At 43.1% G+C, this 18,446-nt stretch overlaps 1 protein-coding gene across 4 annotated transcripts in view; it reads right to left on the reverse strand.

Moving 5' to 3' along the window:
• Positions 1–18,446, reverse strand: part of CHD2 (chromodomain helicase DNA binding protein 2) — a 112,056-nt gene that overhangs the window by 17,922 nt on the left and 75,688 nt on the right. For 3 of the 4 annotated variants that reach the window (XM_018065977.1, XM_018065978.1, XM_018065979.1), the window contains 10 exons: positions 16,100–16,141; positions 15,403–15,542; positions 12,439–12,577; positions 12,102–12,252; positions 10,872–10,994; positions 9,525–9,653; positions 8,570–8,710; positions 6,729–6,863; positions 2,546–2,724; positions 473–572 (listed from right to left, as the gene is read on the reverse strand). In XM_018065977.1, the coding sequence (XP_017921466.1) occupies positions 473–572; positions 2,546–2,724; positions 6,729–6,863; positions 8,570–8,710; positions 9,525–9,653; positions 10,872–10,994; positions 12,102–12,252; positions 12,439–12,577; positions 15,403–15,542; positions 16,100–16,141 (1,279 nt within the window). Of the gene's footprint in view, positions 1–472; positions 573–2,545; positions 2,725–6,728; positions 6,864–8,569; positions 8,711–9,524; positions 9,654–10,871; positions 10,995–11,230; positions 11,345–12,101; positions 12,253–12,438; positions 12,578–15,402; positions 15,543–16,099; positions 16,142–18,446 lie in introns of those variants that run through there. The other variant, XR_001919845.1, reaches the window with a different exon arrangement.

Raw genomic sequence — 18,446 nt, forward strand, 5'->3', positions numbered from 1 at the left:
CCCAGAGAGAAGAGAAAAGGCAGGCGCTGCCCACGACGTCCTCTTTCAAGAGCCACACTGACAAGCCACCGTTAAGACATGTGCCTGTGGAGGGAAGGGCCTGGGGAATAAATGCCTCCAGGACACAGGAACACAGAGGAACAGGCCCTCGTCAGAATGTCGGCCCTGTCTGGCTCCTGTACACTGGCGAGATCACCCATCAGGTCTCAGCCGACAGTCTGACTACTTGAGGAGTGTGTGGACAAACTGCATGGCTAAGACAGCGGAAGAACCCAGCAGGCAAGAACCGAGCCGCAGCAACCCCCATCCCCGGGCCCAGGCCTCCAGCTGTAAAGTAAGAGCAGAGACCCCGGGCCCTTTCCAGACCACAACCTACATCATCTCCTGAGGCAAAAACAGTAATGAGGGAATTTTTTGGCAGAACTGGTTTTTATCTTGTTTGTATGAATTAGGCTTAAATTTGTATTTTTACCTCTTCTTCTTGAGATCTTTTCTTATGAGCCATCTTATATAACTTGTGCAATTTTCGAGCATCAAATTCTGTAAACTTGGAAACAAAAATCCATAGGTTCCTAAAAAAAAAAGAAAAAGAAACTTTTTCTGGTAAATTATAAAATTTTAAAAATAACCATTCTCTTTATGGATGGCAAGTTAATTGATTTTGTTATACTTGGAATACTTCCCAAATATAAAAAACAGAGAAATAATCTTTCAGGTCTTGGCATCAATAACAAATACACCTTCAGAAGCTAATTAATGTCAACAGAATTGGACTGAGGGATCTGGAGACAAGAGTTCTCGCAGCTAAAACCCCTCTAACTTCCTTCCTGACGCCTATGGCCTCAGGCCTAACATCTCGCCCACCTCTGCTCCCACTGGGCCCTCAGGCAGTCTGCATCACTGCCACCTCTGCAGGGACCCGGGTGCAGGCAGGCGTCTCTGCACCGCTGCACCACTGCCTCGCCCTTCCCCTCAGCTGTCACCAGCACAGCCTGCCATCCCTGCCTTCACAGCTCCAAATGACTGCTCCACTCCGATCCCACTGTGCATGGCACGACTGTCAACAGGGGAGTGGCTGGAGAAGCAGTGTGGAGAACACGGAGAAACAGGTACCCTCGAGTACTGGAAGGAAAGGCGCGCGTCCTCGCACACGTCTTGGAGAGCAGCCACACCACGCCACGCAGTGCCGCTCAGAGAACCCTGTCCTGCTCCTGACCAGTAAACCTGCGGCCGCATTCGGAAAGGCATTTACCTTTCTCTCTTAAGCCTTCTGTAGCAGCACTTCAGTCATCTTAACAACCTGCTTTAAACCCTAAGAGCCACTTTCAAGGCTTTGTTGAAGCCTGAGAACTCTCCCATCTAAGCAGGTCCACTCTGCTCTCCCATGCCGGCTCGGTCTACCTGCCTGCCCCTTGCAAGACTTCCCTCCCTGACTGCTCCTCTGCACAGGTTCCTACCTTCTTCGAATTCCTACTAGACTTGATCTTCCAAGCACCACTTCATGAGGGACAGTTTCTCATGAGTGGGCAAGGAATTACTTATGAACCACAGCAGGCCAGGACCACAGTACCCAGCGCATCTGAACACAGACTGGCCATAGTGCCCAGTATCCAGCCAAGCCTCATGGAACTATATGCTGGGATGATGAGCTTTTGTTATCTTCCAATAGGGGTTAAGCTGGGTAAAAAGAGAGCCAGATGGCTAGATACAGGGATCCAGAAGCTGGGAACAGTCTAAGAGGAAAGTCAAGTCACATTTCAAAACTTAAACGTTCTTTTTTCATGGCTGTGAAGCATGCTATGAATAGCATCATGACAGAGGTTTTCTTAAATCTCCTTTTCACTCAAAAATCCATCCACTGATGTTAGGCATATTACACAAAGATAATTAACTCTGAAGTATGAGTTCAGTGTAACTGCGGAATATAGAAAGAGACTTCACATTACAATTTTTTTTGAGAAATTGCAGGCACGTTTTATAAACATCAGAAATGAATTATAAATGAATCTATGTAAGTCAGGATGCCTTACAAACTGAAGTTCTGGATTAACTGCATTAATCCAAATTACTACTCGAGTTCTTCAAGTATATTAGAGAGAAGAAAACTCACAGCTCTGGTGGTTTGAGCTTTTGCCTCCTCTTATTAGTTGATACAGAACTACCCAACAAGTTATATTATCTCTGACTATTAACCTGAAATGGGAAGAGCAGTGAAATTATAGATGCTTTCTAACCCGTCCAGGTTCAGACTGAGTCTTTATTCCGAGGACAGGCCAGCAAATCCAGTTATCACAGTATTTCTCTCATAAAATAATATCACCATCCTACCCAGTCAAGACTGGTCTCAGAGGAACAGGCTATTTCAGGAAAAGAAAACTGAAGTCTGCAGGCATGCTGCCAACCGTCGACTTTTGCTGAGAAAAAATTTTTTCATTAGGTGGCTGTGTCATGGTGTATAAAACAGAAGCAGGATGCCTGACACACACACTCTGTCACCAAGCCCGAGCAGGCAACGCGGCGGGCGAGCGAGGCCACGGCGGCTCACCTCCTCCACAGCTTCGTGTGCTCCTGGTCCGAGTAGGCTTTCAGGCACTCGGCTATCCGGTCCCCGATCTTCAGCAGGCAGCTCCGCGTGTGCTCCAGCTGCTCCTGCACGCTGAGCCCCTTGTCCGGCTTGTCCAGCTGCTTCAGCGCCTTCTTCACGGGCCGCATCCGCTCCTTGCACTGCAAGGGAGGAGAGACATAAGCCCTCCGCACCCCGCGCTTGCTGCGCCCTGCACTCCCAGAGAACACACAGCCCCCCTCAGGCCACATGACCACTTGTGGAGAAGCAGGGAAAGAAAGGCAGGGCAACAAGGAAAAACGTTCGAGTCGGAAAAACTTCAGGCTCTGGTCTCGGCTCCACCGCTCAGAGCGGTGGCGTCCACACCTTACTTCGCCTCCAGAACACTGCTGCTTCCTCATCTGCCAGAGGGGCATTCGTGATGAACATCAAACGCGAAGCAGAACTACAGACCTAACCTGAAAACCGGGCACCACAAACTGCCTAAAACTGCAGGGTGAGATATTTACAAGTCCTTCAGGCTTACAAGAAACTGAGGGAAAGGCTTCCAGATAAAGACAGTGGACTGAACACAAGAAACTTTTTCTCCCTGTCTCCATCCACTAACACAACAAACAGTAAAGGAACTGACTTCAGAAGAGACAAGCCCACAAAGACAAGGGATATGCAAGAAAACAGCAGCAGCAGCAAACTATCACAGCAAGTGAAATCACTTAATAGATACTTAATAGAGAGCTGAGAGCCAGCCCGATTTATGCTGCAAACTTACTCCCCCAAAGGCTTGCTAGGTATCACTGGCCGTAGGGGTGAAGGCTGAAAATAAGGAATCTTTTTTTTTTTTTAAAGATTGCCTAAAAGGAATAGATACTCAGATTCATTATAGACACGCACATCTCTGACTGGGCTAGACAGGCACAGCTGAGAGGCAAGGCTGCTGCACTGAGAACACCACTATATGGAACACACGCGCAGTATCTGCGTATTAGATGAGCCACCAACCAGCTTGGTTTTTGCTTTTTTTTGCCTCTCAGATTCCAGAATGAAGAAAGCCAGGTCTTAATTCTCCATCAGGAGAATTGGAGGATTCTTGTGCCTAAAACCTGACCACCCAAGAGCAAGAACCAAAAGATGCTGACCACCCCACTGAAGTTTTCTGAGGAAGCAGCCCAGCCAGATCACCCTACGAAGAACACTCTCAGAGCTGATCAAGTGCCACCCACATGCTCAGAGGTTCCAATCCGAAGCTCAGTCCTTACTCTTCAATATAAGAAGACAACCCAGGAGCAGCAAGCCATCTGAAAAAAATCGAACACGAATGATGGAAAACAAATCTAGGAGAGATACATGGGGGGGAAAAGAGCTTGGAAATAAAATGGCAAGAGAAGTGCAAGCCTCAAAAGAAATAATGGCATTTCCCCTCAGAAGAAAGCCGAGGAGATCCCCGAGAGACATAGGATTGCCTAAGTGGAAACATTTCAAGATAGTATCAGGGACCACTCCCAGAGTCCAATGTCCGAAAACCAGGGTAAACCGAGGAGGAAATCACCACAGAGAAAGTCAGGAGCATTTCTCTGACCTGTACGGCATGGCTGTCAGCCACTAAGCACCCAGTATAAGGAGCTAGTAAGGCACATGTCCATGTAACTGCATGACAACAAAAATCCAACACACTCCCATCACTCCGTGATACTCTCCATAGCCATATACCTGAAATATGCTTCTCAGTATATATTTAAATTTTAAAAAGGACACAAAATAAACTGGAAGATACCTGTAATGACTGCAACACACAAAAGATCAGCATCATGAACAAGATTCCTATAGGAAAGGTAAGGACTACCCGTAATCACTTTTAAAAATCCAGATGCCTATCAGAATTATCTTGAAGTTTTTTGAGAAATACAAATGCTCAGGTATTGGGGCAGGGGTCGGGGGGGGAAGGCACGGACATAAAAGTTATCTGCAATAGGCAAAAGATATGAACGGGCAAGTCACTGGAAACACAAATACCTGGCAAATATGAAAATGAACGTTCAACACCACCACTAGCCAATGTTTTCACACCTCTTAGATTGGCAGAAATCAAGAAGCCAGAAATCACCAAGTGTTTCCAAGACTGGGAAGCACCTAGAACTCACTCATCATTAGAAAGAGAGCAAATCTTTACGATTGCCTCGAAGATGAATTCTACAAATCTATAAAGCAGGAGATGTGTAGACCCAAAGAAACACCCAGCTTTTCTGCACAAGCTACACACTAGAGAAGCTACTACACACACGTATGACGACATATTCACAATTTCACTGTAGCCTATTTGTAGTGGTGAACATCTGGAAAACCCCAATGTCCATCAATAGGATAAAGAATGAATTGTGGAAATCATAAAACAGTAATAGGAAACACTGAAATCAGAGACACGATTAACATGAATAAATCTCAAAAGTGTGCATGCTGAAGCAAGGTACAAGATACACGGCGTGGCATTTATCAGCAGGTTCCAGACCTGGAAAGCAGCAGTTTATGCTGTCTATGGACACTCGGGAGGATGTGCAGTGTAATGGGAAGAACCCACACCCTTGGGTCAAATCGCCTGGGTCAGATCTTAGCTCTACCTCTTAACTCTGTGAAAAAGGACAAGGCACTTAACTTTCCCCACATTATTTTTTAAGGGGTAAAACAGAGATAACGCGTGCCTCACAGGGAGGCATGGAGAAAGCACACCAGAAGCACACTAACAGCGCCTGGCTGACTATGTGAGCTACTGCTGTCTTTAAAGACGCTGAGTAGTGAAGCTCCAAAGTCACACATGAGAACTACGACACGTGAGAACTGCATCGAATTCAGAGCTGTGGTCACTTCCGGGAGGACACAAACCAGGGCCAGGAGCTTCAACTTAACAGTCTGAGCCTTAAAAAATTCAGACCTGACAAGACTTTATGGCACCTCTATCAATGCCTATTATTATTTCTGAAAATTTTCTGCATTTTTAAAAGATATCATAATATAAAAACAAGAGTAAATGAGCTGGAATATATAAATGCAATTTCCTTTCTTGTTTTTTTTTTTTTTAAATTCAGGTGCAGTTGATTGGTGCTTCTTTTGTAGCTCAGTGGTAAAGAATCTGCCTTCCAGTGAAGGAAACGCAAGTTTGACCTCTGGATGAGGAAGATCCCCTGGAGAAGGAAATGGCAACTACTCTAATATTCTTGCCTGGGAAATCCCAAGGACAGAGGAACCTGGAGGGCTACCGTCCAAGGGGTTGCAAAGATTCAGGGATGACTTTAGCGACTAAACAAGAACAATAAACAGCTGATTTACAATGCTGTGTAAAAGCCATTTTTAAAATAGTATGCTACCACCGAAGCATTAGTTAATGATTTTCTCCTATAAATATTGGGTTAAGGAAGAACCAGAAACAGATCAGAGAGCTGGTTGTGTAATTAATTCATTTACTCACTTACTGAGATACTTCTATCATCTACACCTACTTTAGAAGACAGAGTACTTTCCCTCAGAGAGCTCACAGGAAGAAGAGTAAAGAGATTTAACAAGATAAGCGTGAAGAGAAAAAAAAAATACACATATGCATATAGGTTTTTGGGAACACAGACACACACAAAAAAGGGTAAAAAGAGAGAAGACTCTTACAGGATGAGGTCATTGCTGCCCCAGAGCAGGAATATTCTGAGAGTTGGAAGACCACTTTTTCTTCAAAACTAAATGAACATACGCTTACACCAAGTGAACCGTGACGTGTGGAAGTTTGGGAGAGGAAGAGGCCTCGAGAGGGGAGGAGAAGGGGGCGAGTGCAGCTTAATAAAGGGCACACCCAAAGCCCTGGTGAGAGCAAGCCCCCGAGGACGCGCGGGCCTGCCACCATCCTGGGCAGGGCCCGGTCCACGACGCTCCCCTCAGCTTGCCTGTCTCTCAGGAGGCGGCACACTGCGGCTGGGACCACACCCCAGGCTGTGGCTCCGCTCCTCGCCCCACAGCACGGGAGCCTGTGAGACAGGCTACGCTCGCCACTGCTCCAGCTCACATGGCCAGGACCCCAGCCTGGTCTCAGTCACGCTGCTGACGAGAACAACGAGCTGGGCCGCAGGAGCCGGGAGAGGCGTGGCAAGCATGGCAGCTGCAGACCCCGGCCCTCGATGTCAGGACTTACTATGCTGAACGTCTCCTGGTCCAGGTCATCCTCCTCATCCTCTCCAATGGGGATGGGTTCGCTTCCTGCTGTGATATGGACAGGGCCCTGAGAGCGCTTGGATTTACTTGAAGACTTGGCGTCACCACCTTTAGGCTTTTTGGAAAAGAGTTACAAGGTCACTGTCACTTGCGTGCGCCTGTCTTGTAGTTCGGGCTTCTTTGCTGTGTCACGCCACTATAAGTGGGTGCACTAGACGGCCTCAGTTTTGAGGCATCATGAAGCCAAACACATTCAATTAACAGCCTAATCATATCATTCCCGCTCCTGTCTCTAAGCAGAGCCGACTTTAATTTTAGCTTCAGCAGTGCTATTTTGGCTTCTATCCCCTAATCGATGAAATGTACAAAAATGTCATCGAGAGGTTAAGACTGCAAACTGAAGAGCTCCAGCAGAGGAGCAAGAAGCAGCTTGATTAACAGCTTAAGAATGAACATATGCTTCAATCTAAGTAATTAAAATAGTTTAAGTGACTGAATTTATACGAATCCAGGTGGATGAAGCTCGTTTATCCATGAAAGGGTGCAGAATGATGGAGACACAGATACAAATAAAAACTAACTTTAGGTATGAACATTTAAAAACATAAAACAATACTATGCTTTGCTTACGATTACATAATATGTAGGAAAAGCATAAAAACATGGGTAAGGTAGTTTCATACCAATGTCAGAGTACTGTCACAAAGGGGGGTAACGAAACTGGGAGAAGGGACAGAGGGGAGCTTTAACTGAGGGGTGCTTGGTAATGGGTGTGTGGAACACCAAACACAGCAGCCGGAAAAACCACTTGAAGTAAACAAGAAAAATGTCAACAGCTGCAAAATCTGTTGCTGGTACCAATATCTGTTGCTGGTACCAATATCTGGTACATGGTTGCTGGTTAAATCATTTTCTGTGCATCTTTTTTTCCAATATTTCATTTTAAAGGTATCTTTCTGCAGAAGCACAAATGCAAAGAAAGATATCTGTCACAACAAGAGTTTATAACATTAGAAATTTGAAAGCAATGTCAATATGGGAAACTTAAATTACTTCCAAAAAGTTATAATCAAACAAAATCTTCCTTATCTACTAAAAATGACTTTTTAATTTATTTACTTGGAAAACTATTTGTGATATACTGTTATGTGGGAAGAAAAGGCAATCCAAATAGCCTGGCCTAATTTTTCTAAAAATTTGTTTTTAAACAAATTTTTATATTTGTTCTTATATGCATATAATAAAAAAAGTTTCATATGTCCTCATTAAGGAATCTGTTAGACTTATAAGTGGTTGGTAGAATTCAGTTATTTGCATGTTTTGATTAAAGATTAATTGAAAAATAACTTCATCAGAAGTCAGCAAGATACAACACTGCACAGAATTCTAGGTTCGGAATGAACTTCACAAAACCCCAGATATGAAGATTACACAATACCAAGGCTTTTAACCCATTTCTACTCTTGACAGTGTCTGGTTTGAACTCTAAACCTTTCATGTATTTAGATTCATCTATGGTCGGTGCTTTTCTACCATGAGTCTGAGAACATGTATCAGTAACTTCCTGTTCCATCTCATTCTAACACGCTCTCTGAAATGTGTAATAAAAGAGCGAGTAAAGGCTTCTACATTGAAGAATATCGCAACTCACACACTGTCCCCTCTCTGCAGGCATCCCAACAGGAAGCCCCATCCTTCCTCCTGGGATACAGTCATGAAATGACGATTCTTTCAGGGCCCTCAAACCCCGATTTATTTCTAAATTCTAGGAGGGAATCCCAAAGGCTGTGGGCATCTCAGGAAGTAGAGTGACATCGGTACCTTCTCTTTCTTGTCTTTCGACCTCTTCCTTTCCTTGTCCCCTTCCTTGTCTTTCCTAGAACTCATCTGTTTCTCCTTGTTCTCCTTGTTCTCTTTCTTCTTCTGTTTCTTTTTCGTTGGACTTTTTTCTACGCCATCGTCCTAGAAAACAAATGGGGCTGTGAGTTTTGCCACAAACTTTTTATTTCCTCGTTTACTTTCTAGAAAAAAACATCTAAAAAGCACTGCCCTCAATGCTTCATCGCTGCACCCACAGAAGCATGTTCTCAAGCACACAGCCTTAAAGCCATCTGCTTCAACCGAAGCCTAGACAGACAGATGCTCTTCACTACATAGGCGTCATTACTCTCATGGAAAAAACTGAAGACCAGAGATTACTGCTAGGTAGTAACTGGTAAGGTTGCTAGGATCTGAATTTAGGTATGCTTGACTCAAATCCATGCTAGTTCATGTACCCACTGCTGAGCCTCCTGGAACTAACTTCAAAGTGCAACAAAATGAAATCCCATAGTTTTCAGTCCCTGATTCAACAGGCTGAATGCTACCAAGTTACTTTTCACTTTCCTTAGACCAGAGGTTACAAACTGACAGATCTGGGCCAAGTCTGAACCACAGGAGAGTTTTTTTGGCCCAACAGTGAACTGCATCATAGATGCCCCTATGCACGAGGCACGTGCTCCCTGATCAACCAGTCTCCACCACACCTCATCACCCCAGCAGTGAGGCTGGGCATCAGCTGCCATTCATCACTAAATTTCGTGGCTCCCTTTATTTGCTTTCATTATTTCAATCACTGATTTTACATGAAAAACAGGTTAAGCAAAGATACATGTATTTTCTATTTCCATTTTACCTACTCTGGTATATAAACCAAACACACTTCAAATGGTTTTACACCAGCTGGCACAATAAATGTAACTTAGAAAATCGTCTCAACTGAAACTCAGCCTCACACCTTCACTTCTCCCTCTTCTGATGGATTGTCTGAGTGTCGAGGAGATGAAAACTCAATTCCATGCTCGTCTTTCAGCCTCGGTGCTTTGTTTTCCTTTTTCACTCGAGGCTTCCGCTTTTTTAATTTGGCCTGGAAATGAGAAGAAAATGATGATAAAACTACAAATCAAGTCCCTCAAAAGCATGACCAGATAACATTACGATTCTTTGAATAGTAGCAGCCACATAATTCAAAAGAGGAAACTCAAAAGAAAATTCAAGGTAGTGCAATCAATTTTATCTGAAGGAGAAAAAAAAATCATCCTGCGCCTCACAAAAATGTCCATATTAGTGAACCCACTGACTCCATTTTTTGGAATTCAATCTCAAGACAAAATTCAAAAGAAGGAAAAACACCTTATGCACAAATACGAAGAAAGATAATATGCAAAAGATAGTAACAGGAACATTAAAAAAATGCAGAAGCATGCTGTATCCAAAAATAAGGAAAGTGTGTTTATCTACTCAGATACAGTATTATCCAAAAGTAAAAAACACGGTCTCATCTATCTCTCCCAAACCTAACTTACAGAATATCCTCAACATGTTATGCAAAGAATGACATTACTTACGTAATGGGACTTTGTTAAGGACAAAGTATGGGATTGGGTTTGTTTTTTTTTTTTTCTAAAATTTGCTTTGTTTATAATGGAGGGAAATTAACACAAATGGCATAGCTCTGGGAGCACTTAAGGAGTGTGTACACACAAAAGCTACCGGTACTGGCTGTAACCTATACTATCTCCTAACTGTGATTTGCATCTTTCTAGGCTTGAAGAGAAATGACAAGTTGAGGAAATAAAAGGTAAAGCTCAGAGGAGTCCATTAGTAACTCAGCTGAAATCTTTCACTGAGCAGGGAAGGTCACTGCAACTGAAGTCCACTTTCTGAGTTAACTGTGTATCCTAATTACCCATTTTATCCCTGGGACCTGTGACTACACGTAGCCAGTGTTAGCTGGAACAACAGGCAAACTCTGTGATATTCAGACAGTAACAAGATCTATGCTCCAAAATTAAGGAAACGGCATAAAGCAACAGCAACAGTCTATCTAGACCAGTGGCACCGGGCAAGATGAGAACTATTTTGAGGCAGTATTCTAGGAGAATGGGTTTATGCCAAGGTGTTTAGGTATTCAATTACTACACGAACACTCCTACCATTACCAACCAAGCCATTACCACTGAACAAGCTGACAAGGAGAGGATAGCATTCTGTGCCACAGCCAAAGGGGCATCTCTTGCCCACCTAACCCTGCAGGGCAGGAGCCTCAGGCTCCAGGGGATGCCTGGCCGGCAGCTGCACTCACCTCTTCCCCGCCCGTCACGGTGCCCTCCTTCTCCAGACTCTTCCTGAGCAGCTTCAGCAAGTAGTCTGCTCGGGTCTGCAGCTGTTTCCCCTGGGGCTTTTTATCTGTCTCCACGGGCAGAATCTTCAACAGGAAAGGAAGAGAAGCACCCGGCATGGCCCACAGCCCGGTTAGTGGATCAGGATGAACAGAGATGACAAATAGCTGAACGATCCTTTCCCTCCCCAACCACCCAGAACACAGAAAAAGCCTCAGATCCTATCTCATGTCCATGGCTCCCAGTCACTGAACATCCCTTATGAGCTGTTCTCATTTTACAAAATGGGATGGAGAAATCCAGCTCTCCCACTGGCTCCTACCTGTGCTGTTAACAGGGTAGAACAACTCAGGTAGGAGGGGCTTGTTGGCTTCGTCTGCTAGAGCATCCCAGCCGTCGTGGATTTCCTCCTTCCAGGAGCAGGGAATCCCTGGAGCTAGGTTAAAGCTTCGTTTTAGATTGAAAATGCTTCTTAGAGCATTGCCGGAGAGCACTGAGCTACGCCAGGACGCAGCTGGGCCTCCTGGCCAGGCTGGATGTGGTCTCAGTGCTTATGGCAGGGTGCTGGCACCCTCTGAGAACACCGCACCTGGGATGAGCGCTGAGGGACGTGCCAGGAAAAGCCCTGCCGGGAGCCCAACATGGAGCGCATCCTACGAAAATTTGAGCCAGTCAGCTTTCCCTGCTTACAGCTCTGAGCACGGCCTCACTACTAGGCAGCCTGATGTGCAACGGATAGGGTGGGAGGCTTGATTTTGTGGGAGAAGTACAGCCCGTGTTTAACTCCATTACAAAAAATACCAAGGCATGGCTCATTCTTTCTCCAGGTGGAGAACTAATCCAATATCGTTTTAAAGTGCCAACAACTCAGGCTGAGGAATGCTTTTATTATTAATAATCCAACCCTGGTATTTGTTGCAATGAGATCTAACCTACGATAAATATCAGAATTTTAAGATTTCTCCTATATATTTCCCCAAAATTTCACCTGGCTATTATCTTCAGCTCTGAAATAGTGCCACAGTCCACTAAAGACGGTAATGTTTTCAAGGCTAGAAACCCCAGGAATTTACTGTTATACTAATCTTCAATTTGATCCCCCACCCCTCAGAAAACAGTTAAAAGTAAGTCATTGATAAAAAGATATACAACAAATCTTCTAGAAATCTCCAGCACCACAGATAATCACTTACTTTGTCAGTTAACTTAAGCTCTGGGTCCGTTTTAATTAGCTCCCAGTTTCCATAGCCATGTTCATAAATTCCCAGCAATAGACGAGAGTCGTCCTCTACTCCCCACTCAACATCAAAATGTGCAGCTTTGACACGACAGGATAAGCAATACCTGAAAAGATTTCCAAAGCAGGAGGACGTGAGAGGAGAGGCCTTTCTGATTTGGAAATAAACACAAATGAACATAGACAAAGCATTCTAGTACATCAGAGAAAAGACAATGAAAGTACTACACTATAACTTCACATCTGTTTTCTAATGGCACAGCCACCCATGCGTGGGTACATGTTATACTCACTTTTTTTTTTCTTCAGGGTCTACAGGGATAGATTTATGCAGCATCTCAAACTCTTCTTCATGTTGGATAATAGATTTCACATTAACCTGAACCCCAGATATCTTGATAGTTGGGCCTCTCTTTTTCCCTGGTCCTTTCCCTAAAGAACATCAATTGCATATCTGTTACGTGAGAATTCACCGCTTCACAGAAAACGTAGGTGAACAATCCTAAATGCTCTCTTATTCCCTCAATGTATATCTCTGGTTTACTGTTAATCCAAAGATACAATCAATAAGGCAAAAAAAAATTCTCAATTAATGTTTGTGAAATAATCTCTAAACAGTTTGGTTTTTTAAGATTTAGAGTTTTTCAGTCCAGCAGTGTTTATAATTGTATTTTAATCTTCCTCTTTGTTTTATACTTTGGCTCTAAAATTAATTAATGAAAGAAGACTTTCAAGGAGTAATATAAACACTTAAATATATTTTTCTTTTGTTTTTCTAACTCATCAATAAATTTTTTTAAGATGAACTTCTTGACTCTAGAAGCCTGAGATCAAGTTAATACCTAACACATTTGAAAGGATGAACAAAGTAAGTCATGGAAAGGTTATCCCTAGCTCAAGTTTCAAGTTAAAGTGATCCTAGAGGCAAAAACAAAGCAGGTCAACTCTAACCACAGACCTGGCCAAAGTCGAAATCCGTGAGATAATGACACTTGTCTGTGAGAGAAAAGACAGCCCTGGGGACAGGGATAAAGGCAAGGTTCTCCATGCGCTCCTTGTTTTACAGTTCTGACTTTGGGCCAGGCAAACGGTTTACAAAGTTAAAACACACAACATTTCATAAAAACAAGAAAAGCAGTCCCTAGAAACTGAAATGTAAACAGAAGATACTGAACGACTTATCATAAGTTATAACCACACAGAGAAAAGAACAATTTCAAACAATCTTAAACACGGTACTTTGTATATTGCTAATGCATGTATTTTAAGGACAAAAAGAAATGCAAAGGCATCAGGCTTTGCACTGAGAAGTCTTACTGTTAACAGTAACACTGGGGGAGTTCCTTGGCAGTCTAATGGTTAGGGCCCACGGCTTTCACTGCCATGGCCCAGGTTCAATCCAGGGAACTAAGACCAAGCAAGCTGAGAGACAGCCAACACACAAAAAAATCCAAACCAAAAAAAACCAAGAACAGTAAAACTGGTTATTAATACTTAGAAATATGTGTAAGACAGATAAATGATTATGCTAACACTTCTAGGAACAAAAATTTCTTGGCTTGAGAAAAGAGATATCAGTAATCTTACATTAGAATTGGAAACTGGATTCAGGAATATACTAAGTGCCCGTTTATAGAAAATACAGGCATATGGAAGGGGCTTCCCTCGTGGCGTATGGGTAAAGAATTAGTCTGCCAATGCAGGAAACCTGGAGTCAGGAATACACTGAATGCCAGCTTATAGAAAATACAGGTATATGGGAGCAAGTTAGGCAATGCCCAGAGGAAGCAATCCATCCAATTCAGACTGTGAATAAGCACAGAAAAGACGTATGTGGGCGAGGGGGCACCTGTCACAAGGAAATATTCCCAAATATGCTGTAAGGTGGACAAAGGAAGGCACAACAGCATGCATGCTACATCTCCAACTGTGCTAAAATAGTATCTATTCCTATTTCGAACATATATATGTTTTACATTTCTAGAAAGAGACAAGAAACAGGGATAGTTGGTTTTCATTTTTCAGCCATATGAGTGTAATACTTATTTAAGCCAATTACAAGGAAAAAAGAAAAACACTGTAATGGTAAGGTTTACTTTTGAATGTATTCTGGGTGCTATAAAAGCACAAATTTGGATCATTGTCCATACCACTCAAGTTAAGTTTTTCTTTCTTTCTTGGGGGGAAAAAACCCAAAAACCACACCTAAAAAATGTTTTTGACTATATTCAAGGTATTTTAAAATTCTATTACTTTAAGTAATAGTATAAAGAAGAAAATTTCGGAGCACAGATAACGCTCTACTTGATGAAACAGCTAGCACTGCAAGGCAAACGTGATGACAAGCACTTCACGTGTATGAAGTTACTCAAGTGGCCATCCAAGCCCGCTGACTCGGGGCTACTACTCCATTCTGCCCCAGACCCTTGAGGCTATCACTTGTCTCAGACCTTGCAGCTGAGAACCATCAGGACCAAGATTCCAGGTCCACTGGCCGCCTCCTACGTGTGAACCCCTAATCACAGCTGACAGAGCCTCCTGTGAGCAACCTCAGTGAAGGGAGACACGAGACTGGAGGCAACTGCACAGATACACCACAGTCCAGGGAACTGGAATGGCCACACCTTCGTCTCTTTGAGGCTCAACTATAAGGGCGTCCTTTAACAACAAGGACTTCAGCTCTCTCCTGACACCTCCTGCTTGTAGAGGACATGCAAAAGTACCTTGGGTGTGTAACGGAAAACATGCTACAAGTCAAATTCAATATAACAAATTCTAGTGCCAAGAAAGTCTCACTCTCACAAAGTTTTACAGTATTCAGCTACTGCTTTGTCTATTTGGATTAATTCTCTAAATCCTTTATCACAATAAAACAACACCTGTATGTGCATCCAAGATAATTTCTACTGGTGGTCTGTAATGTACTCACTCGCAGCGGCAATACAAATGTGCCCAGTCGGGCTTTACCTCCTCAGATCTTTACATCATTCAAACCAACATGACCTTTCTACAGGAACATTAAAAAATCATTCCGCTTGTTCAGTGCTCTGCACCCTGGGCAAGTCAGCTTCGTTTGGGAGTAAATCTTTGGGATCTAACAACTGAGTTCACATAAAGGCAGATGAGAATACACACTTCAAAAAAGGAGGGAAGCACAGGATACAAGTATGAAGAAAGAGAGCAGAGAAGAGACCCCTGAGTAGCAGGGATTCCAATTCAGGTCTCTGACCATCTCTGAGGCAGACCTGCTGACTTACCCTCGCTGGCATTTTCTTTCAGCTGCTCTTCATATTCCTGCATTGCTGACACACAGCTGTTGTGAATCAGTTCCCCCAAGCGCTTCAGATCCGCCACAGACTTATCTACCAGCTCAGCATCGCGTGCTATGCACTCCAGCCTGAGGAGAGACAAATACCGGGACACACCTCAAGGCCCTGTGCCCATGTGAGCTACCACTTGGTTTTGCATAAGCTTGCTCCTGCAAAGACACTTCTCTCTTCACTCCTCAACTGACTGTTCCAAGGCTCCAACAAGAACCCTCCAGCAGTGACTATGTCTAACTTACTCACTTTCCATCATAAAGAATTTGACTTGGAAGAGTCCACAAAAACAGACTAATTCAGAAAACAGGGGAAAGGGCTCAGCTTTCTTTATTAACTAAACGGGCCGTCGGGTGAAGTGCCCAGCAGCTATCAGCACTAGTTGGCTTCTTCGTGCTCACTTTCCTTTCTCATGCCTACTTCCACTCACTGCAGTGTTCCTAGAAGCAAAGTGCAGTTACATTTGCATCACGTTTTGTTGATCTCCAAGTCATCTGGAGCATGTCATGTCTAAAACTCAGACTGTCAAAAGGTGCCAGACCTTAAAAATGGAAAATAGAACCAAAAAAAGAAACTGCTACATAATAGAAGGGAAAAAGAGTTGGATAAGAAACTATTGTGTTACTAAGCTTACCGTTCAAGAGGGAGACCAAACTTCTTATACGCCTTGATGAACCTAGGAAAATGATTAATAAATCACGTTTAAAAAGCAGACTTCAGCTAGGCTGGTGCAAACACATCCTGTGATGAAATACGAGCCATAAAAATGGTCAAAAACATAAGAACAGTCAAAAAGACATTTTGCCCAGTCCTTGCAACTGCCACTAAACGAATGAATATTGAATGCCTCTGAAAATGGCCAACTTAAAATGAGCGCTAAAAACCTTTTCAAACCAAAGATCAACTTTATTCTCAGTGACTGGTCATGAAACTGCTTAGGGATGTAACTGTATGGTGGCTTAACTCTAGCACTGTAATTTTTAGAAGGTACAAGTTTACAGGTAATAGGTAATAAATGATTTAATAACCACAACTCTTATGATAAAATCCAATACAGTTTTACTGGTCTATTCAGTCCACTGCTGTTACTTTCAATTCCATACTACAATATTTTCCATTATGTTCTGGTCAATAATACATCTAGAAGAGTTTTAGGACTGCCTCAAGCACTTATTGTAATAAGGCAAAGTAAAATAAATATATGATTTTAAACTTTTTAGGCAAAACTATTTTGAAACTCTGACTCCTGCCAAACGGTGTCTCCAACCTAAAACCTAATCACCCTTCCCCAAGTCTCTAGTCTAAACTACGCTAAAAGCCAATATATGTGTAATCTGTTCGCCTCCCTAGAGCCAATCACTAGCACTTTCACTAAAAAAGCAAGACTCACAATATATGAAGGGCATCACTGTAAAACGCCAAATTACCTGGTTAGCTAACAGTGAAAAGAGATACCGTGGAGAAAAAAATGAAAAGAGAAGGCGTAGCAATTCTTAACAGTGGTGATGAACATGACAATAGCTAAGAAACAATATTAAAAGGAACAGCATGGATATAAGGATTAGGAAAGTACTGTATATGAAAGCAAGCCTGAGGGTTATTCCTCAACTCCACATTTCTTTTTCTTGACATATACTGAAATATTTTACATCTGAAATCATATGTCCTTTGAGCCTACTTCAAAATAATAGTGAGACAGAGAAGCACTCTAGGAATGATGGAGTAAGAAGGACCCCTGAATCTGCTCCTTCATAAAAGCAAGAAGAACACTGGCAAAAACTGTCCAAGTCAACTTTGTTGGAATGCTGGAAATTAATCAAAGGCTTGCAGCTAACTTATAAGCATATATTCAAGAAAACAGCTGACTCTCAGTATGAATGGTGAGCTCTCTGCCGTTCTGACTTGCTCTATTTCCCGTGCCCCCTCCCCAGCACCAAGACTGCCTTGAAAACCACTCTCCCAGCTACAGCAACCCAGCAGCCATTCCAGGGAGCAGAATGGGCTTGGAGCTCCACAGAAGCTCCTTCCCCAGAACACAGTGCTATTTGGCCTGACCGACGGCACTCTGAGAAACCCCATTCTCAGGCTTGTCTTCATCTGACTTGGGTCTTTGTGAAGAGACTGTCCATAGTTTATCAGTCAAAAATTAATTAGAGACAAAGGTTTAGCACCATGGTCGCCTGAAGCAGCATTATAAGCTGAGGATGAACAAGCTGATAAAAACCACGATGGAAAAACTGGGGTAAAAAGATGTTCACAGGTGTCTTTGAAAAGCTCGGGCCTATTCCCGGGAATCTAGAAGGCTGCACATGTATAGGGCTGTGTGCAGGCACAGTGAAGACATGAGAAGCTGTTAATCTCTCACCTCTGACCAGTCCAAGGCTCCACACAAACACAAGCTGAAGGATAAGGCAAAGTCGTACACTGCCTGCCAGAGTGTGAACACATGCCTCAGCATTCACAAGGGGTCCTCTAGCAAAGGCTGGAGATTTACTGTTTGGTAGCCTTAAGGTGCTTAAGAAAGTCTCTGCCCAATCATCAGCTGAGCTCTAAGCTAAATGAGCAGAGACTTCACAGAGCTAGTCCCGAAAAGGTACTAAACAGGCAAACGACGACAACAGCGACCAGCAAACACAGAAAGCTGGCTGGCAGGGGGACTCTGATGTCCAGGCCAGCCGCATTTCACTGCATAAATGTCCAGTTCTCAACAAAAAGCTACAGGAGACAAGGAAGTATAATCCATATACAGGGGAAGAAGGCAGTTTTCAATGGAGATAGTCTCTAGGAAATCCAAAAGTTGAACTTAATAGACAAAGGATTTAATCAACTATTGTAAATATATACAAGAACTAAAGGAATCCATGTCTGAAGAATTTAATGAAAATTTGAGAATGATGTATCACTAAATGGAGAATATTAGCAGAGATGGAAATTATATAAAGGAGTCACATATAAACTGAAAGTTGAAAAGGACAATAACT

Source organism: Capra hircus, chromosome 21 (assembly GCF_001704415.2).
Source record: "Capra hircus breed San Clemente chromosome 21, ASM170441v1, whole genome shotgun sequence".
NCBI lineage: Eukaryota > Metazoa > Chordata > Mammalia > Artiodactyla > Bovidae > Capra > Capra hircus.